Here is a 22016-nt window from a genome sequence, read left to right on the forward strand (position 1 = left end):
TGCAGACAGGGACTGTAGTGCTGGAGGCTCCTGAGAGGTCAGGTACGATGCAGACAGGGTCTGTAGTGCTGGAGGCTCCTGAGAGGCCAGGTACGATGAAGACAGGGTCTGTAGTGCTGTTGGCTCCTGAGAGGTCAGGTACGTTGCAGGCAGGGTCTGTAGTGCTGGAGGCTCCTGAGAGGCTAGGTACGATGCAGGCATGGTCTGTAGTGCTGGAAGCTCCTGAGAGGTCAGGTACGATGCAGGCAGTGTCTGTAGTGCTGGAGGGTCCTGAGAGGCCAGGTACGATGCAGACAGAGTCTGTAGTGCTGGAGGCTCCTGAGAGGCCAGGTACGACGCAGGCAGGGTCTGTAGTGCTGGAGGCTCCTGAGAGGTCAGGTACGACGCAGGCAGGGTCTGTAGTGCTGGAGGCTCCTGAGAGGCCACGTACGATGCAGACAGGGTCTGTAGTGCTGGAGGATCCTGAGAGGCCAGGTACGATGCAGGCAGGGTCTGTAGTGCTGGAGGCTTCTGAGAGGTCACGTAAGATTCAGACAGGGTCTGTAGTGCTGGATGCTCCTGCGTGGTCAGGTACGATGCAGACAGGGTCTGTAGTGCTGGAGGCTCCTGAGAGGTCAGGTACGACGCAGGCAGGGTCTGTAGTGCTGGAGGCTCCTGAGAGGCCAGGTACGACGCAGGCAGGGTCTGTAGTGCTGGAGGCTCCTGAGAGGTCAGGTACGACGCAGGCAGGGTCTGTAGTGCTGGAGGCTCCTGAGAGGCCAGGTACGATGCAGACAGGGTCTGTAGTGCTGTTGGCTCCTGAGAGGTCAGGTACGTTGCAGGCAGGGTCTGTAGTGCTGGAGGATCCTGAGAGGCCAGGTACGATGCAGGCATGGTCTGTAGTGCTGGAGGCTCCTGAGAGGTCAGGTACGATGCAGGCAGTGTCTGTAGTGCTGGAGGGTCCTGAGAGGCCAGGTACGATGCAGACAGAGTCTGTAGTGCTGGAGGCTCCTGAGAGGCCAGGTACGATGCAGACAGAGTCTGTAGTGCTGGAGGCTCCTGATAGGCCAGGTACGATGCAGACAGCGTCTGTAGTGCTGGAGGCCCCTGAGAGGTTAGGTACGATGCAGGCATGGTCTGTAGTGCCGTTGGCTCCTGAGAGGCCAGGTACGATGCAGACAGGGTCTGTAGTGCTGGAGGCTCCTGAGAGGTCAGGTATGATGCAGGCATGGTCTGTAGGGCTGGAGGCTCCTGAGAGGTCAGGGACGATGCAGACAGGGACTGTAGTGCTGGAGGCTCCTGAGAGGTCAGGTACGATGCAGACAGGGTCTGTAGTGCTGGAGGCTCCTGAGAGGCCAGGTACGATGAAGACAGGGTCTGTAGTGCTGTTGGCTCCTGAGAGGTCAGGTACGTTGCAGGCAGGGTCTGTAGTGCTGGAGGCTCCTGAGAGGCCAGGTACGATGCAGGCATGGTCTGTAGTGCTGGAGGCTCCTGAGAGGTCAGGTACGATGCAGGCAGTGTCTGTAGTGCTGGAGGGTCCTGAGAGGCCAGGTACGATGCAGACAGAGTCTGTAGTGCTGGAGGCTCCTGAGAGACCAGGTACGATGCAGACAGGGTCTGTAGTGCTGTAGGCTCCTGAGAGGTCAGGTACGATGCAGGCAGTGTCTGTAGTGCTGGAGGCTCCTGAGAGGCCAGGTACGATGCAGACAGGATCTGTAGTGCTGGAGGCTCCTGAGAGGTCAGGTACGATGCAGACAGGGTCTGTAGAGCTGGAGGCTCTAGAGAGGCCAGGTACGATGCAGGCAGGGTCTGTAGTGCTGGAGGCTCCTGAGAGGCCAGGTATGATGCAGGCATGGTCTGTAGTGCTGGAGGCTCCTGAGAGGTCAGGTACGATGCAGGCATGGTCTGTAGGGCTGGAGGCTCCTGAGAGGTCAGGTACGATGCAGACAGGGTCTGTAGAGCTGGAGGCTCCTGAGAGGTCAGGTACGATGCAGGCAGTGTCTGTAGTGCTGGAGGCTCCTGAGAGGCTAGGTACGATGCAGATAGAGTCTGTAGTGCTGGAGGCTCCTGAGAGGCCAGGTACGATGCAGACAGGGTCTGTAGTGCTGTAGGCTCCTGAGAGGTCAGGTACGATGCAGGCAGTGTCTGTAGTGCTGGAGGCTCCTGAGAGGCCAGGTACGATGCAGACAGGATCTGTAGTGCTGGAGGCTCCTGAGAGGTCAGGTACGATGCAGACAGGGTCTGTAGTGCTGGAGGCTCCTGAGAGGCCAGGTACGATGCAGGCAGGGTCTGTAGTGCTGGAGGCTCCTGAGAGGCCAGGTACGATGCAGGCATGGTCTGTAGTGCTGCAGGCTCCTGAGAGGTCAGGTACGATGCAGGCAGGGTCTGTAGTGCTGGAGGCTCCTGAGAGGTCAGGTACGATGCAGGCATGGTCTGTAGTGCTGGAGGCTCCTGAGAGGTCAGGTACGATGCAGGCAGGGTCTGTAGGGCTGGAGGCTCCTGAGAGGTCATGTACGATGCAGACAGAGTCTGTAGTGCTGGAGGCTCCTGAGAGGCCAGGTACGACGCAGGCAGGGTCTGTAGTGCTGGAGGCTCCTGAGAGGCTAGGTACGATGCAGGCATGGTCTGTAGTGCTGGAAGCTCCTGAGAGGTCAGGTACGATGCAGGCAGTGTCTGTAGTGCTGGAGGGTCCTGAGAGGCCAGGTACCATGCAGACAGAGTCTGTAGTGCTGGAGGCTCCTGAGAGGCCAGGTACGACGCAGGCAGGGTCTGTAGTGCTGGAGGCTCCTGAGAGGTCAGGTACGACGCAGGCAGGGTCTGTAGTGCTGGAGGCTCCTGAGAGGCCACGTACGATGCAGACAGGGTCTGTAGTGCTGGAGGATCCTGAGAGGCCAGGTACGATGCAGGCAGGGTCTGTAGTGCTGGAGGCTTCTGAGAGGTCACGTAAGATTCAGACAGGGTCTGTAGTGCTGGATGCTCCTGCGTGGTCAGGTACGATGCAGACAGGGTCTGTAGTGCTGGAGGCTCCTGAGAGGTCAGGTACGACGCAGGCAGGGTCTGTAGTGCTGGAGGCTCCTGAGAGGCCAGGTACGACGCAGGCAGGGTCTGTAGTGCTGTTGGCTCCTGAGAGGTCAGGTACGACGCAGGCAGGGTCTGTAGTGCTGGAGGATCCTGAGAGGCCAGGTACGATGCAGGCATGGTCTGTAGTGCTGGAGGCTCCTGAGAGGTCAGGTACGATGCAGGCAGTGTCTGTAGTGCTGGAGGGTCCTGAGAGGCCAGGTACGATGCAGACAGAGTCTGTAGTGCTGGAGGCTCCTGAGAGGCCAGGTACGATGCAGACAGAGTCTGTAGTGCTGGAGGCTCCTGATAGGCCAGGTACGATGCAGACAGCGTCTGTAGTGCTGGAGGCCCCTGAGAGGTTAGGTACGATGCAGGCATGGTCTGTAGTGCCGTTGGCTCCTGAGAGGCCAGGTACGATGCAGACAGGGTCTGTAGTGCTGGAGGCTCCTGAGAGGTCAGGTATGATGCAGGCATGGTCTGTAGGGCTGGAGGCTCCTGAGAGGTCAGGGACGATGCAGACAGGGACTGTAGTGCTGGAGGCTCCTGAGAGGTCAGGTACGATGCAGACAGGGTCTGTAGTGCTGGAGGCTCCTGAGAGGCCAGGTACGATGAAGACAGGGTCTGTAGTGCTGTTGGCTCCTGAGAGGTCAGGTACGTTGCAGGCAGGGTCTGTAGTGCTGGAGGCTCCTGAGAGGCCAGGTACGATGCAGGCATGGTCTGTAGTGCTGGAGGCTCCTGAGAGGTCAGGTACGATGCAGGCAGTGTCTGTAGTGCTGGAGGGTCCTGAGAGGCCAGGTACGATGCAGACAGAGTCTGTAGTGCTGGAGGCTCCTGAGAGACCAGGTACGATGCAGACAGGGTCTGTAGTGCTGTAGGCTCCTGAGAGGTCAGGTACGATGCAGGCAGTGTCTGTAGTGCTGGAGGCTCCTGAGAGGCCAGGTACGATGCAGACAGGATCTGTAGTGCTGGAGGCTCCTGAGAGGTCAGGTACGATGCAGACAGGGTCTGTAGAGCTGGAGGCTCTAGAGAGGCCAGGTACGATGCAGGCAGGGTCTGTAGTGCTGGAGGCTCCTGAGAGGCCAGGTATGATGCAGGCATGGTCTGTAGTGCTGGAGGCTCCTGAGAGGTCAGGTACGATGCAGGCATGGTCTGTAGGGCTGGAGGCTCCTGAGAGGTCAGGTACGATGCAGACAGGGTCTGTAGAGCTGGAGGCTCCTGAGAGGTCAGGTACGATGCAGGCAGTGTCTGTAGTGCTGGAGGCTCCTGAGAGGCTAGGTACGATGCAGATAGAGTCTGTAGTGCTGGAGGCTCCTGAGAGGCCAGGTACGATGCAGACAGGGTCTGTAGTGCTGTAGGCTCCTGAGAGGTCAGGTACGATGCAGGCAGTGTCTGTAGTGCTGGAGGCTCCTGAGAGGTCAGGTACGATGCAAGGATGGTCTGTAGTGCTGGAGGCTCCTGCGAGGTCAGGTACGATGCAGGCAGGGTCTGTAGTGCTGGAGGCTCCTGAGTGGTCAGGTACGATGCAGGCAGGGTCTGTAGTGCTGGAGGCTCCTGAGAGGTCAGGTACGACGCAGGCAGGGTCTGTAGTGCTGGAGGCTCCTGAGAGGTCAGGTACGACGCAGACAGGTTCTGTAGTGCTGGAGGCTCCTGAGAGGTCAGGTACGATGCATACAGGATCTGTAGTGCTGTTGGCTCCTGAGAGGTCAGGTACGATGCAGGCATGGTCTGTAGTGCTGGAGGCTCCTGAGAGGCCAGGTACGATGCAGACGGGGTCTGTAGTGCTGGAGGCTCCTGAGAGGTCAGGTTCGATGCAGGCAGGGTCAGGTGTCCTCTCCGTTTGGCAGCTTCTGGGTCCCTCACACGGAATGGCAGCCTAGATGAAGGGAAACGGGCAGAAAGTGGGAAATTAGGAAGCGTGCCAAGTTTCCTGTGAAGGAGAACATAGACGAAGGGCAGCATCTGGCGCGGGAAGACAAGGTGAAAGTGAGGGGGGAAGATGGAAGATCGTAGCACACAGTTCAGTGATCAGAGAGGGAGAAACTGAGGGAACGTGGGAGGGGAGGGAATGATTGCCCATTCAGAGATGCCCTTGAGGAAGCAGGAGAAGGCTGAGGTTCAGCAGGGTGGGCAAGTGGGCCTCAAGTAGGTACCGGTCTGCCCCGTCTCCTACTGACACGGCGGGGACGTGGGGACGGGATGGGAGAGCCTCCGTTGTTTACCTCTCTTCCCCAGGAAATGCGCAGGGGAAGCATGTGAAGGGGCAGGGAGAGAGGGGACAGAAGGTAGGGGAAGAGAATAGGAAGGAGACCCACGGTGACTGCAGGGCAGCCTTGAGTGTCTCGAGCTTCCACATCTTGGATTTGAACGAGCAGGGTCAGCACTGCAGCTCCTCTTTTGTGGCAGCATTCAGGGGACACCGTGGATTTGCCAGGTTTGGGGTTTTCCCAGGTAGGTGCCTGGGGGAGGGGTGGCAAGGTGAGAGGGTGCAGAGTAGAGGTTTCCCTGAGATCCCCACACTCTGTGCTGGGGAACGGAAGGGGCAGTGGTGTCCGGGAGTGTTCTGATTCACCTGCTTTGTGTTGCAGGTGAGCGTGGCTCTGGGATGCGCCACCCGTGGTCGGACTGTTACTTTTGTTTGCACCTTCGCTGCCTTTTTGAGCCGAGCATTTGATCAGATCCGGATGGGAGCCATCTCTCAAAGCAACATCAACCTCATTGGGTCCCACTGCGGGGTATCCATAGATATGAGTTCTCAATGCCGTCATTTTAATCGCCTTCCTCCTTTACAGAGAAAGATTAGCCTGTAAGAGGTTGAACTGCCAGCGTGCTTAAGGTTCCATAATGTTTGATTATCATAACCTCCGTTTTGAAAAAAGCCATGTCATGTGTTAGAAGTTCCAGACACTCTGGGTAACTTTTGAGCCGATCTCTTGGTATTACTGAAAAGTGCCCATTTTTTCTGTCATCGAGAAATAATTATCTGTCCTGAGTGCCTCTTCTTTGTCAAGCCACGTACTAGGTAGAGATTGGGTCACCCTGGCATCACCGAATTGTTTACTGCTCTCTGGTCGCCTTAGTCTAAGCGGGGACAAGCTGCATGGGCACAGCAGAGTGAGCAGCACAGCCTGCCAGGGCTCCCCCGGCCCGAGCAGCCTGCTTGGACAGAATGGGAAACCTCGAGGCGCCCAACACGTGGGCATTAACCGTGGATGGGCTACATGGAAGCTGGGGGAAACACGGGAGCCGGGAGGAGGACCGAGGCGTGTGTTAGCAGTGGATAGAAAATCGGGCGAGTCTGTGAGAACCTGAAGAAGGATTTCAGCGTTGCTGACAGGAGGAGTCTCAGACGGCAGGGACAGCAGAACCCCAGTCCCCGGGGGTTTCTTGCCTGGGAAACGTCCGGGATGACAGAAATGGGGAGTCTAGAGAGACGGGGCACCTGACATTCCTGTGGCGGGGCAGGTCAAGGTAGATGTGGCAGCTTACGCTTGCTGCCAGAATGCTGGAGGGGAGGGCTGGACGTGCGTGTTTGGGTGTCGTCTTGGGGACTTCCTGGGAGAGCAAGACTGGCTAAGAAGTCTCTGGATGGCCAGATGCAGGGGAAGAGAGCAAGGAGGGAGGAGGGCCTGGACAGGGGTCCGGGGTCTCTGCCTCGGGCTGGGTGAGGAGTAAGTTTTAGACTCAGCTGAGTGGAGAAGTGGCTCTAGGTCCAGCCCAGAGGAGCCGGGGTTCTGAGGAGAGACAGCGGTCCCAGGCCAGGCGGTGTACGCGGCGACAGTTCCCTTCCCAGCTGGAAGAGCTAGGCCGCCCTGGTGTACATCGGGCTTTCTCTTTGCACAGAGTCTCTTTCCCCCCCACACGAAGGCCCTCTGAGTTCCAGCAGCACCCCGAGGGCACCCCAAAGGCTATGTTCTGTGATTCTCAGCTACTTTGAAGGCCATGAGAAATGAATGAGACCATTTGAGTCTGAAAACTTTAGTCTCTTGATGGAGAAGGTAGAAGAGCAGAGAAGAAATGACAGAGTCTGAGGGGGCCTCCTAGGGAGAAGTGCACAGGGCCAGAGACCTGGTGCTCGGGGACGAGTGTTGGGTCGCTCAGGGCAGCAGCGCTAGGACCGTGTGCCAGGGGTTGGCGAGGCTTGGGGCCGAGAAGAGGCCTGTGCCGTGTTGCTTGCAGCGTCAGTTGGGAGCCTCAGGCGGGGCGTGGCAGTGACCTGCGCTGCGCTGGCGGCCACCCCGGTGGCACGCGTGCTTGGCTGACGGGGAGGGCTCACCTTTCCATTGGGCTGTGGCTTTGCTTTCTCAGGTGAAGACGGCCCCTCCCAGATGGCCCTGGAGGATCTGGCCATGTTCCGAGCGGTTCCGAACTGCACGATTTTCTATCCGAGCGATGCCATCTCAACGGAGCACGCCGTGCTCCTGGCGGCCAACACCGAGGTATCCGTAAGGGGGCACTGGCGCCGACAGAAAACATTGCTGGGCTCTGATGCTGCTTTGGTACTGATGGCTTGATTTTTTTTTCCCCATTTTTTTCTCAGCATAAAGAAAATAGATATTCGTTGTAGGAAATTTGGTTGTGGGATTCCTTTTAAAAGTAGAGCCATTGCCCCAGAAAAGGGTGATGAACCACGAAGAACATGAATACGTTTGCATTGTAGAAAGCAGTGCAGAAGAATTTCGAACCCCTGACGACCTGTATCGGGTGGGACTTGGGTCAAGAAGAGGGGGTGCTCTGGGGCTCTGAGACAGGGAGCCCTTGGCAGGGCCACGGAAGTGGGTCCCAGCGACAAGCCATCATGTGCTGGCCTTAGACACAGCCCGTGCAGCTGCCACCTCGTGATATCAGAAAACTGGACAGTTGCCAGTGGGAGGCCACTGCAGACAAACCCTGGGGTCCCCAGCCCTGTCCCGCCCTCAGAAACAGCTTAGAAGGCTACAGGTCTGGCTTCTGCCCTGCCTGCCCCTCCTGAAGTCTCACCCAGGGGCATCAGATGGACACAACCTAACTCCTGTCCAGAACCCAGCCGCAGCAGAGGCTAGGGGACAGAATCTTTACCTTTCTAACCATTCTAGCTAGCGGCCGCCAGACTCACCTCACCCTCCAGGCCTGCACGCACCCATGCCCCTGCACAGGCAAACCTGGGCACAGTTGGGGTGGGTTGTACGAGTTCCGTTCCAAGCATTTCCAACGTGTTAGAGACATGAGTTTCTTTTACTTTTTTCCTTTAAACCTAAGTGGCCTCACACATTGTTCTGGATTTTTCTACGTGCCATATCCGGGACATTGTTCTATGTCCTTGCATGTACAGTGCAATCTCGTGTGCTGCAGGATCTTATTTGTGGGAAGTTCAAAAGAGACAAAGCTGTGGTGACGGAAATCAGAATAGAGGTTGCTTCTTGGGTGGGGAGAGTGACAGGAGAGAGGCATGAGGGAACTTTCTGGGCAGGTGCAAATGCTGTCCAGACTCAGGAGATGGTTACATGGTGTATAACTTATCAGAATTCGGGGCGTGCTCCACTTAAGTAAATTTTACCTTGTAAAAATACACCGAATAGAACTAGTTCATAACATGTAAATGAACAAAAGGAATCAGTGTTCCTAAATTAATGTATGGGTTTATCATGTACGATTTAAATATGTATGTAAATTAACAAATACTAGACATTTGAGTATTCATTTACATTCCTGTTTATATGTTCAAGGTGATAAAAAACGTATTTACATCTTTTTATTGGAGAAACAGTCATTTTATATTCCGGTGTCTAAGGTACTTCTAAGGATGGAGCATTCATTACAAGCTGTTGTGACAAAAGTTGTTTCCCATGTGTTTTAGGCTTTCTAGTCAAGGTGAGTCAGCGCTTCTGCTCCACGTTTATGTTCTGTGGAGACACAACAGATCGATTTATATTTGAGAAAGCTTTCCTAAACGGGTGAGCAGGACAGTGTGGAGAGCTCGTCACAGGGCACCCAGCAGGGTCCTTCGTAGTAACCTGACCCCGTGACAGTTGGCCCTCACTCCAGAAGGCACATTTTGTTTTTAGTACAAAGAATTGTTAGGTCCTCCCCCGCTTCTTTTTGAGGTTTATTAGTTGGAAATTTAGTTTGATTTTCTAAACTGTGGCTCTGGTGTTCATTTACACCCTAGGGGATGTGCTACATTCGGACCAGTCGGCCAGCAACTGCAGTTATTTACACCGCATACGAAAACTTTGAGGTTGGACGGGCCAAGGTAAGGCCTTAAGTTCTCCAGTGTCTTCCAGCATCAGTTCACGTGGAGAGCACTGTTCTTAAAGCCAGCGCTAGAGACATCCACAGTTGACGCTTCATTCTTTCTTTGCCCTAGTTTAAAAAAAATTCATGACCTTTGCCTGCTTTTCTTCAGGAAGGAACATTCTGCCAATATCAGCCTGAACTGAACTTTTCTCCTTTCTGAAAGGAGTCTCTTTGTTGAGCCCTTAAAGATAAGCTGGTAACAACTTGAAGGCTTTTGAGTTGCTTTGCTGTACCTTATCACAGCCTCAAGCTAAACAAAATAATAGAACCCATTTCAGATGAATAGTATATCTGTTAGGTTCTGGTTTTGCAGGTCCAAGGCCAGGAATATAACAAACAAATATGAACCATCTTGCCTCTGGCCATTGTGTGACCCTGCGGTTGGTTTTGCACATGGATTGTGGCCTCGCCCCCAGGCCTGCTGATAAAGGCTGGCATTGCAAGGTGCCTCCTATCTCCTGTATCCTTGAGAAAGCCCTAGAAGCACAGATTGTTAGCAGCCAGCCATGTTTTGTAGATGAGGGCCAGAGAAGGTGTTCAGGAAGACCAGGATTCAAGCCCCTACGGCAGCTCGACGTCTGTGTGCCTGCCTGTCCGAGCTGCGCGTGCAGAAAACCAGCAGCGTCTGTGGAGAAAATAAGTGACTGCCCACCACCTAGAGAGCAGGGCTTACAGACATTTGGCCGCGTTTTCTTCCTGGCTTTTTCTATATACACGTATATATATGTGTATATCTTAGTTGAGCTCATACTGCATAGGAAAGTTTTATGTCCTGTCTTTATCTTATAAGCCTTTTAGAACGTCATTAATACTCTCCTTAAGTATGTGAAAGACTGATAGCCACTCTTGAAGAGCAATAGGTGACTTCCAACTTGATTGCTAAGGGCTAGGCTGCTCCAGAATTCACAGTGGCTAGTGCTCAGAATGAGTGAGTGAGCGCTGGGTGGCTTTAGTGCCACAGTAGAGCAGGTGTACCCAGAGCAGTTAATAGTCCCCCATAGTTCCATTCTGCTGAATGGAAAAGCTGTATTATTCACTTCAGTGTGAACTACACGTTCACACTATTGTTCCCTGGACTCCCACGTTTAACTCAAAGCCATATGTTTGCCTCCGGGGGTGGTAGGGAGTGTGTCTTGGTGATAGTTATATGGTTTTCAAAGCTTTCTCATATCTCTCTTCTTTTTTTTCCCCCCCTGATGTTTGTCCTGTCCTGACAAAATGAAGTAAACTTCCTGATGTGAGTTAAAACATGTGTGATAATATGCATGCCATGGATAATTCAAGGGCTGGATTTGCAAGGGGGGACGTAGGTGTGTGTATGTATGTGTGTATATGTATGTATCTATACATGTATATTTGTGTGTGTGTGTGTGTGTGTGTGTGTGTATGAAAACACTAGAACATTCTCGAAGAATGGGGGTGGGTGGTTTGAAGCCCTGAATATCTGTAGTCAGCAATGGTTCTTAAGCCACAGGAAAAGCTATACAGAGGAATGCAATGCAGACTTCCAGATGCCTTTGGTTGGGTGACTTTGGAGGAAACAAAACGATGGAAAAAAGAGCAGAGAACCCTGTCTGCTTACAGAATAGCGGGTGGTTGGGAGCATGGGCTTTGAAGTCAGATGGGCCTGGCTGCTGGTCTCAGCCCTGCCCTGGGCGAGTTCCTCCTGTTCTGAGATTTGCTTTCCACAGCCACAGAAGGGGCCCGCTAATGCATGGGCTTCACAGGGCACTTGGGCATGCACCTCGAAAATGCCCCCAAATGGTCCCCATTCGCGTGTTCGTGATTGGAGTCCAGTCTGTGTGCGTGCCCCAGCAAGATGTTCACGCAGCCCAGAGGTGGCGCCTTTGCAGACCCCTTGGTGGGCGTGAGTCCGTGCTCTGGAGCAGATGGGCTGTACAACTCGCTTCTGGCCTTCAGCCTTTCACATCCCAGTTGGAAATGCACCTGCTTTGCTAAAGGGTCATTTTGCATACGTATTGTAAAAGAACTTAGTAATTTGGCATCGTGAATCATGAGGAAAAGTAGGTGAATTTGTTAAACAAACATGAAGTGGGGCTTATTAAAAAGAATATGTCCTTGTTGGTCAGTGTGCTGACTCGGCCTTTTTTATAGTGAACTATTAAGGAGTGAAATTGGTAGGCTCAGGAGAGCAGTGTAGCAGAGTGTCCTCCACTTTGAGACACACTCTGTGTGTAGTAAGCACAGCATTTTTGTTTTGTGGGTGCAACACCAGGTCGTCCGCAACGGTGTCAACGACAAGCTCACAGTTGTTGGAGCTGGAGTGACCTTGCATGAAGCCTTAGCAGCCGCCGATGATCTTTCTAAGCAAGAAGGTCAGTTGGTTGTTGCTGAATGCTGAAGTTCAAGCTGGGAGTGGTAGGACTTGGGCTGCCTGTGTGCCCCAATCTGTCTTTTATTCTAAGTCTGCTTCATACACCAAGCTGGTTATCTCTGTTCTCCAGATATTTCTATCCGCGTCATCGACCTGTTTACTGTTAAACCCCTGGATGCAGCCACCATCATCTCCAACGCAAAAGCCACAGGTGGCCAGATTATCACAGTGGAGGATCACTCTTCAGAAGGTGTGTGCAGGCCTTGGGGACCACTTTGAAAGTCTGCTTTGGTGCAGCGTGTTTTTCTTTTCCTTGACCAGAGGTGTGCCATGATCGTGGGCGGCACCTCCAGCCAACCACTCACCCAGCAACCTGTATTACTTGCTCTTTGCGACGGTATGGGTATAGGGTCTCTTGCCCGCCTGCACTGGCTGGCTAAGGGTGGGGCCGTGCCCATCCTCGTTTGTGTGTGCTCAGCGCAGTGTGCAGTGCCTGGTCGCCGGGTAGCTGGCTCAGTGGCAGTGCAGAGGAGTGTCTAACTTGGCATTGTGAGGGGAGGCGTCATAAGAAGCTTCACAGTTGCTCTTGAGTATTGAATGATTAATAGTTTGCCCCCCACAGAAAAATGGCAATAGTGCCTTGCAAGCAGAGAACACAGCAAATGCAGGAAAAGTGTGGCCAGGGAGAGGGGGCTGGGCAGTGTTTGGCCAGGGAAGGTCAGGTGGGGCAGAGGAGGGAGTGGGGAGCTTCATGTGTTTGCGTGTCAGGGGCCCCAAGAGCACCCCCGTGATCTGCAGGAAAGCACTCCAGCGCCCTCCCGGCTGAGGTTGATGGCAGGGAAAGGGCACACGCCAGCACCCCCAAGGACAGAAGACACGGGTCGGGGGTGGAGAGCCCCACCCCTTCGGCTTCCTCTCTCCCTCCCATGAGGGGCCAGCCGAGCACTCTCCCTTCGCCGGCAGTCACAGATGCCGCCCTGGGGACCCAGGGAGCCCACTCGAGACTCAGCGCCCCGGGTTTCATTGAGGGCTGGTCGCAGCCCGGCACGTGCCAAACTTCCCGATTCCCAGGGGAAAGCAGGTGTGCCCCATAAACCACCCTGTGGTGCCAGAGTCCAGGCACAGGGACCACCCTTATCAGTAGGGAAAGTGTCTCGTCGATGCAGGGCACTCACACCAGCCCACTGCCCGGGCACCACCCCAGGGGCAGCCTTGCCAGCTGGCCCTTCCGAAGCCGGCATCCAGTTCGTAGGTTCCTGACAGCTTTGAGAATCTGAGTTCCACAGACGCCTGCATCCGTGGAGCCCCAGTGGAAAGAGCCCCTGCCATAAGTGAGGCTGGGAGCAATTTGGAGACTCGCACTTTTGAACGAGAACGCTTCTGGTCAGTCGGGGAATGGTTGTTTATGAATCAACAGCCAGTGAAAAATATCTTTCCCTGGGAACCACAAATTCAAAGGCGTCTATGTGATGGGGTTTTAAGGCTGACTAGCTGTTTCCAGAACAGAGCCTGATGTCCCTTGCTTCCCCAGGTGGCATCGGGGAGGCTGTTTGTGCAGCGGTGTCCATGGAGCCTGACATCCTGGTCCATCAGCTGGCAGTGTCAGGAGTGCCTCGGAGCGGAAGGCCGAGTGAGCTGCTCAGTATGTTTGGAATCAGTGCCAGACACATCATAATGGCTGTGAAGTGTGTCTTAATGAATTAAAATAGCTGTTGGCTTTGGTCTTAGAAGACTGGCCTCTTTACCTTACATTTACGCTCATTGCCAAACCATCACTTAAATCTATACTGTTGCGCTTTATTCTTTTTAAAAGCAAAGCCAGTTAACTACTTTCCTGTTAAGCCATAACTACGTATACAAGAGTAACTTTCACCTTTGAATCATAAATGTGGGTTACAAGACAAGGTTTTAAGTGACAGAATAGCTAACAAAACAACCACCTAATAAATTTTCTGATGAGACTACAGATAACTGGGCTGGGGACCAACATAAGGTAACAGTTTCTTAAATGTGTGTCATAAGTAAAGAAAATGCGAATTGAATTGTAGACTGCAGTTGCCCAGGTTTGGCAGCGCTATACCCCCATGCTGCGCACCGCTGTCCCAGCTCAGTCCACCTGCTGCCATCCTACCTGTAGCCTCCCAGGTACTGTGTCAGCGCGGTTGCCCTGGAACTTCCTCTGGTGTCTGCCTTCATCTCCTCTCTTCCGCGAGGAGGCTGCGCCTAGTGTGTCCCGTGCTGCTTGTGGCGACTGCTCCGCGGAGAGGACACAGCCTGTTCTCGTCTGCACACCGCACTCTCCTGTGAGATCTCAGAAGTGTCTCATTTGCCCAGTGACCAACCCGAACTGTTATCTCAACTGTACTCATCTGCTAAGCATGCTAGTTAAAGTTAATGTTAATAAAGCAATTAAGAACCGGCTACCTGCTTTATTGCGTTTGTGCCTTGTATGTGTAATTTGGTTTCTCCTTGACAAAATCCTAAATGAGGAAGGAGCTGTTATCTAAACCAGCAGAGAGCCATGTCCCTTAACAAGCCCTGGAAATGGTACTGGGCAGGAGATGCACCACTAGAGGACAGTATACAGCCTGAAAAGCCAGCCCTGAGCTGACTCCTTAATTTAGCTCTGAGCATGTAAACCATGTGGCCGGAATACAAGAAGAAAATACCTGCCAGGTAAATTAAAGATAGGCCCCGCCTCCGCACCCCCCCCCCCCAACCCCCGCCATAACCGAAGAGTCCTGAGCCCTCTTCTTTGCGGGCTGTACGAGAAGTCCTCCTTCCCTGGAGACCCGGGGTGGGGTCTGCGCCCTCCCGCGAGAAAGGCCAAGAAAAAGCCGACCCCAAGATCCAGGGCTCAGGAGACCCCGTGAGCACCGTTGGGCCCACCCTGACCCGGCAGAGAAAAGAGACGTTGTGCTCCCCAGGGTGACTTGGAGAAGGGGAAGAGGAAGGTGGCGACCCCACCCAGATGGCAAACGAGCACTGTCACTCCTTGTCCGGCTGGGCCCCAGTCCTGGCCTCTCAGAGCTGCCTTGATCTGTACTCCTGGGAGCTTCCACCCTCCCACGGCCCAGAATGTGGCACCCACCCCCACACACAGTTCTCTCCCCGCCCACTGAATTCCAGCGCCTCCTGAGTGTGCCTCTGAGATGTTCTAAGATAAAGCGCGGGTCCTTCCCCCGCCCGCCCAAGGATAGCTGCCAGAGAAGTGTCCAGAGCTAGTACCCATACCACCAGGGATCTAAGTATCCGCCAGAGGTGCCCACGCTTCTAGAGGTGGGGACAGCAAGAAGGTTAACAAAGTCTTCCCCATGTCACTTGACAGGTGTGACACACGTGTTCTTCTCCAGGATGACCTGTCACTTTAGTGAATGGGTCCTTTAGGGAGGCTTGGGAAGATTTGCGGTGTGCACTTCCAGCAATGCTGCAACAAGGTCCCTCCCAGGGAACACGGCCTCCCCTTCCATCAGGGGGGCTCTGGGTCTGGAAACTGGGTGAGAAGGTGTGACTCTCCACGGGGGCAACTCAAGTCAGGTTTTTGCTCCCAGAACTAGAGGGTTTAGGGTTATACGCATCAAGCAATCCTGTAGCAGGCTGCCCAACTATTTCCTGCTTAGAGGCTCATTTTCTGCGCCTTGCTCGCTTGCCTCCAGCCCGCCATTCTTGCTTTTCCTGGAACATGCCAGATTGTTCCTTGGGGTCGGGGCCTTGGCTCCGGCTGGTCCTCAGTCCTTACGCTGGTGTTCCTGCTCTAATGGCTCTCTCAGCGCCTTGCTGAAAAGAGCTGCTTCTGGACCTATCCCTGGAACACAGTTGCGGGGTGGAGTGTTCAGGCTGGATATGATGAATCTACTCTCAAATTCCTCTCTCCCTAAGCTTATGGATTCTGTCCTGCACCTCCTGTCAGGGCATTTCTGGCATCAAAACCCATGAAATGCAGGTCAGTAGTAGGTCCAAGCCAAGCATGCGAGTGCTAGACTACACACCAGCTGCATGTCCTAATACTTTTTTTATTTTTAAATTTATTTATTTATTTATTTTCGGCTGCATTGGGTCTTCGTAGCCGCGTGCAGGCTTTCTCTAGTTACGGCGAGCGGGGGCTGCTCTTCGTTGCGGTGCACGGGCCTCTCATTGCGGTGGCTTCTCTTGTTGTGGAGCACGGGCTCTAGGTGCACGGGCTTCGGTAGTTGTGGCCCGCGGGCTCAGTAGTTGTGGCTCGCGGGCTCTAGAGCGCAGGCTCAGTAGTTGTGGCGCACGGGCTTAGTTGCTCCGCGGCCTGTGGGATCTTCCCGAACCAGGGCTCGAACCCGTGTCCCCTGCATTGGCAGGCGGATTCTTAACCACTGCGCCACCAGGGGAGTCCCTAGGCAGGCAGATTCTTAACCACTGTGCCACCAGGGAAGTCCCTGTCCTAATACTTTTAATCTGGAACCTCTAGTAAATACACTATCAGTTAATCCACCCCATCGAGCGGCCCACCTCCCCTACTGAGTCGCACACCCTGAGAACCTACTACCACAAATGTTCAAATACAGTTCAGTTGGTAGGTATCGGTGAAGTCCGGAAAATATTTTTTTTATATCCTTATGGAAAATATTTATTGACGTATGAGCTGTTTCCTCTAGGGTCAGGCTTTGGTCTGTCCCCCTGGATCATGCTGTGATTGGGCCCCAGTTACGGGTCTAATGGCAACAGGGTGTGGTGGCAGAGGGTGTGGAGGACAGTGGGTGTCCCCTTGCAAGGCATCTGCGCCAGGTGAGGTGATGACACAGTCCCCAAGGGAGAGAACGCCAGCCTGCCAGACACGGGAGGGCAGGCTACTTCCACCCGCAAGGGAGGCTCAAGGGGACTGCGGGCTTCCCGACTGTCAACCCCCACTGAGGGCAACCAGATGTCCCGATTCTAGGTTTCAGGTCCCACTCCTCCACCCAGTGCCGTACCTTTCACACGAGAAACATGGAGAGGCTGGGAATTCAGGTGACCTTGGGATTCTGCACAATGATGCAGGTTTTGTTTGTGTTTGTAGTGTTTGATTTCCAGCACCCTCAGCCCTGCAGGTACAGGAGGAAGAGAATTTTTAGGGCTGCCATGGAAGTGCTCTGGCTGTCATACTGTGCCTTGAGCTGAGAGGTAAGGAATCTGACCTTGTCAGTTTTTTCTCTGTGCCCTCCCGGGGACACTCTGGAGTCACCCCACAGCACAGCCTTGATTCCCCAGCGTCCCCTCCACGACAGTTCAGGGCAGCAGCCGGTCCGGCTCCCCTGGGCACTTGCTGCACTTGGCCCTTCCTCCCAGTCAACCACAGGGGAGAGCTTGATGAATGGTGAGGCCCCCGCAGGTCATGGGTGCCTCGAGCCCCACTTGGTTACTCGGGGATCGGAGGGCTGGATGAACAGAGATAGTACAGGAAGAAGCTGCCCCCCACCCCCAGAGCCTGGGAAAAAGGGAGGGGGTTAACGTCATCTGCAGCCTAGAAGCCAGGATGAGGGGCCTTGAAGAACAGAGGCTGGATCTCTGAGGAGGGGCTGCTGCAGTCTCTCAGGGAAGGAGAGAGCAACAGCACCGGCTAAGAGGGGCAACGGGGCAGGAGGGGCAGGAGGGGCAGGAGGGGCAGGAGGGGCAGGAGGGGCAGGAGGGGATTTCCGAGGCACCACCTATCTTCCAGGTCACTGGTTCCTTCTTCGGTGGCATCCGATCTGTGGTTTGATTCATCTGTTGAGATTTTTATTTCAATGACTGTGGCTTTGTTTTTAACTTCTAAAGTTCTTTTTCAAATCGGCCTGGGCTTTTAAAATTAGTCTTATCTTTGTGATTCCTTCCTTGGTATCTTTGTTTTGTGTCTCGGAGGCTGTTGAAGACTTGGGGAGTTGGAGTAGCCTTCTGTCACAATAATGCAGACGATTTGTAAATACCCATGAGAACTGCTCTCTGATCTCAGGAGAATCCAAAGGTAATGTCAGTCTGTATTTCAAAGGCCCCCCTGATTAAGCCCAAGAGTAGAAGGCGTTTCTCTTTCTCACCCTCCTTCCTTTATGGGCTGGCCCAAGGCCGGGGCGGGGATAGTCACCAGGACTCACCTCCGATGCCTTCAGGGCAAGCTGATGTGCCACACGCACCACGGCCCAAGAGCCTCCCTGCGAGGGAGCGATCCAGGTGCAGCGCCTGGCCCGCAAAAGGAGGTCAGGCTTGGAGGCCAGTGTCCTTGATCCACACCTCGCCTCGGCCACCTGCTAGCTAGTGATTCAGAACAAGCTACTCAACCCTTCTGTGTCGTGCTGTCCTCATTGCTCATCTGGAGAATGGGGAGGACACGCTCCCAACTTCCTAGGGCCACCGCGAGGGTGGGATGGACGAGTCCAGGCACGGAGCAGACACTCGCAGCCCTCACCGAAAACTATATTATCTGGCCTCTGACCGGGATGCCCTGGGGACGGGACGTTGACAGGGCCAGTCTTCCGATGTTCCATGAGGGTGGGCGGTGTCTTCAATTTGAGATGGCAGACCCATCTTCGGCTGGGCCTCTGGGAGTCCCGAGGGGGAAGCCAGGGGTGAGGTGTCCCCGTCCAGGGAGCGACTGCTCTTCGGGGAGCCCAGCAGTACTACCACGATGGGGGGCGGTGGGCGTCCTCTCCCTCTCAGCCTGCGGTTCTCTGAAGCGCCTCTGTCTGCGGCAGTGGGGAGGGGAGGCAGCCCCAGCTTGTGGATGATGGGGCCAGGGGGCTCCTCTCCTGCTCACTCAGACCCATGCTGGGATGGACCCACTTCTTCTTACAGCCCTGTCCTTCCTTTTCACTGTGCAGGTGACCTTTCAAGAGCGCTGGTTTCAGGCGGATTCTCAGTTCCGCTCTCTCACCTTCTGCGGCCCATTAACTCTGAGCCCCTCGGAAAGCCCGCCCGCAGCTCCTCTCCCAGCCCCAGCCTCGGCCCCAGCCACCCCACTGATTCCACTTGTGGTTTCCCCCATGGATCTCCCTCGCTCCCCTGCGGGCCACCTATGCATTTAAATAATATAGCTAAACTCTTCTCGTTACACATTTGCTTGTCTTCTCCGCAACTGGACTGGCACCCCTGGAGGGCAGGGGCTGGGTGTCTGAGAGGCACTGCCCCCAGCCCCGGTCTACATAGCGTGGGGTCATGTGACAAACACCACCTTCCCCCCAATCTGCCCCCGCGCACGTGCGCGCGCGCGCACCCACACACACGCACACACATACACACACACACACACAGTGATGGGTCGGCAGGCCGACCCGCCAGCCAGGGTCAACGAGGAATTTGCTGTGGGGACTCAGAAATCCCCCCCGCCCCGCCCCCGGCAGTCGCATCACTCTCCTCACACGTGGGAGGAGGCCTTTGTGCCCAAGATACAAAACCCAGAAATCATCAACTGAGAGTTTAATAAATTTGGTCATATAAAATTGTATAGCTTCTTGACAGCCCAAACCAACTAGCCTAGTCTTTCAAGACAAGAGACAGACTGAGGGAAAATATTTACAACATATGGAACAAAGGACTAACAGCCCTAGTGTATGACAAGCAGGGTCTTTTGGGGAGGCAATTATGTAGTGTCCATTGAAACTGTAAATGCCCATAGGTTTTGACCTGGCAGGTCCACTTAGACGTAATTATTCTAGGGTGACACTGACACATGTTCAGAGCAGGTAGCAAAAACAAAGAAAAAGGAGAAGACGAAGAAGAAGAAGGGAAAAGGGAAAAGTTCATCAGTTGGGGATTTGTTATGTAAATTATAGGACGTGTACTCTATCAAATACCGCGTGGCCAGAGGAGAAGGAATGAGCTAGATGTTTCTGTACTGACATGGAAGAATTTCGAAGCTATATTATTGCTAGTTAAAAGAAAATCACAATTGAATGTACAGGGTTTGTGTTTTTTAAAACTGTGTGAGTAACTATGCTGCGGATTGCATACAAGAACATAGTTAGCAGTGAGAAACAGAACTGTTAACAGTCTTGCTTAAGATAATGTTTTGTAAAAATTTTCAGTTATGTGCTTTAAAAATATGCGGGTTGCTAACGTGTAAAATGGTCCAGCCACCGTGGAATGCAAATTGGCAGTTTCTTCCAAGGCTAAACTTCCACCTCCTTCGAACCCAGCAGTTGCACTGTTGGGCAGGCATGCCAAAGAAATGGAAACTTCTGACCACAGGAAAACCTGTACACGAACGTTCATAGCAGATTTATTTGTAGAAGCCTAAAAGTGGGAATCGGCAACATGTCCCTCAGTGGGTGAAGGCCCGAACAAACTGTGGCCGATCCACACCGAGGACGACAGCTAGCGATACAAAGGAACAACTAACTATTGATACCTGCAACCATTCCGATGGATGATGGATCTCAAGAGCAGTGTGTGAGTGAAAAAAAGCCCTGGTGGCTCGCGGGATCCTAGCTCCGGCCCGGAGCAGGGATGGAACCCCCGCCCTTGGCAGTGAGAGCGGGGACTCCTAACCACTGGACCGCCAGGGAAGTCCTTATGTAATGTCTTCAAATGACAAAATTACAGAGCTGAGAATAGAATCCGGTTGCCATGGGTTGGGAGGAGGAGGAGGAGGGAGGGGGCTGTGGCTATGAAAGGTCTACAGGAGGGGTCCTTGTGAGGGGACGGGCTGGATACTGATGGCAGTGGTGGTCACCTGAGTCCACACACACACACACACACACACACACACACACACACACAAACGGGGATAAAACCCGGAGCAGCTCTCCGCTGGCACCAATGCCCTTTCCTGGTGTGCGGTCCCACTAGCTGGGCAACAGGCTGACGCTGGGGGAACTGCGGGAGGTGCTCCGGCCTCTTGGACGTTTCCGTGTAACTTCCTGTGAACTTAATTCCTTCAGAATACAAGTTCACACCAAAAGCACACAAGCAGGGCTTAGAGTGTACACATCGGACCACTCGCGCGACTCTGCACGGACAGTCCCCGCTCTCCTGGTGGGGACACCTAGAGGCCGCAGCCGGCCCAGCCGGCGGCCGCGGAAAAACCGCGCGGGGGCAGAGCCGAGAGGAGCGCGCAAGGGGGGCTTCTTTTGATTGGGCAACGGAGGTGCCCGTCACACCAGAGGGGCCGGGCTTTCTGGGGGCGGGCCTCGTCACGAGTCGAGCTTGGTCATTGGCGAAGCCAGCCGGAAGGGGTGGGCAGGAAGGCGGTGCTCCGCGGCTTCCGGTGGGCGCGCTGAAGGGACGTGAGGAGGCCGGCGCGGTGGCGGTCAGGGCGGGGCTCGACGCGCCGGGACGGCGCCCCGGCCTTGTGGTCACCGCCCACCTTCCCCGGACTCCGCCCCCCGCCCCTCTGGTTCCTGGGCCTGGCCAGAGTCCCCGTTCCCCGAGTCCCCGGGAGCCTACGCCCTCTCCCGGGGAGAGGCCGAGGAGACGCCTCCATCGAGTCCAGGCCCCTGGAGACCTCGGGGGCTCCGTCGGGCGCCCCTCCCGCCGCTCCCGGCAGGATTCCCCGCACTGTCCTGAGGGCGTCTGGCGCTCGAGATGGCCAGGGACAGTGTGTTGGGGGTCCCCAGGGGCCTGGTGAGGGGGGGAAAGGAGGGCGGCGACCCCACCGGGATGGCAAAGGGCACGGTCACTCCGTCTGCGGCCCCCCCGCCCCAGTCCTGGCCTCTGAGGGCGGCCTTGGCTCCGCGCTCCTGAGAGCTTCCACCCTCCCGCCACCCCACCCCCTTGCCTGGCCCACTGTGTTCCAGCGCCCCTGAGTGTGATTCGGACGGTTCCCTGTGAAGCACGGCTCCTCCCCGCTCCACACACACGTGGTATCCAGGGAGAGGTGGGCAGAGCTGCGGCCGTGCCCGGAAACTTGGTGTCTGCCAGGGGTGTCTGTCCATGCTGCTGGAGGGGGGGACGGCACGAAGTAACAAAGTCTTCCCCATGTCACTTGACAGGTGTGGCCTGCTGGGAAGGAGTCCTGCCCAAGCGCGCCTGTCCTCCAGGACAACCTGTGGTTGCAGCCATCGGCCATCAGTGCCTGCCTGCCTGCCTCTCACCTGGGAGGTCAAGGTGAGCCCCGCAGAGAGAGAAAGCTCATGGCTTCTCTAGAAGAGGGTGCGATCAGGAACCGTCCATCCCGGTGGTGGTTCTCACGCTGAGAGGCGCGTAAGAACCCCTGGAGGGCGCGTTCAAACCTGGGTTGCAGGGCCCCACCCCAGAGGCTCCGATCTTGCACACCTGGGGCGGGGCCTGCGAATTTGCTAGTCCAGCAATCCTGGGGGGTGCTGCTGCTGCTGGCCCAGGGACCCCGCTGTGAGAAGCACTGCTCTAGAGGCCTGAGACTCCTAGGTGTGTGCCCCCTGCCCTACCCCACACTGGCTCCTCTGCAGGGTCCCCACGGGCCTGGGAAGCG

General features: G+C 55.1%; 2 protein-coding genes across 2 annotated transcripts in view; one reads left to right on the top strand and one right to left on the bottom strand.

Moving 5' to 3' along the window:
- The window catches only part of TKTL1 (transketolase like 1), a 36413-nt gene extending 22779 nt beyond the window's left edge, over window positions 1-13634 (top strand). Inside the window, exons 7-12 of the mRNA XM_068532923.1 lie at window positions 5625-5787; window positions 7351-7475; window positions 9185-9268; window positions 11549-11648; window positions 11778-11897; window positions 13179-13634. Of these exons, the coding sequence (XP_068389024.1) occupies window positions 5625-5787; window positions 7351-7475; window positions 9185-9268; window positions 11549-11648; window positions 11778-11897; window positions 13179-13351 (765 nt within the window). The 3' untranslated portion in view covers window positions 13352-13634. The remainder of the gene's footprint in view (window positions 1-5624; window positions 5788-7350; window positions 7476-9184; window positions 9269-11548; window positions 11649-11777; window positions 11898-13178) is intronic.
- Window positions 13635-17120: 3486 nt separating this feature from the next.
- LOC137756483 (uncharacterized) lies at window positions 17121-21541 on the bottom strand (the record flags this gene model as incomplete). The annotated part of the gene is made up of 3 exons (XM_068532722.1): window positions 17121-17216; window positions 17728-17784; window positions 20414-21541. Coding segments are annotated over 3 exons (1281 nt in total), but the record flags the coding sequence as incomplete, so codon positions are not given.
- Between the last annotated feature and the right edge of the window lie 475 nt (window positions 21542-22016).

This window comes from Eschrichtius robustus, chromosome X, assembly GCF_028021215.1.
Source record: "Eschrichtius robustus isolate mEscRob2 chromosome X, mEscRob2.pri, whole genome shotgun sequence".
Classification (NCBI taxonomy): Eukaryota; Metazoa; Chordata; class Mammalia; order Artiodactyla; family Eschrichtiidae; genus Eschrichtius; species Eschrichtius robustus.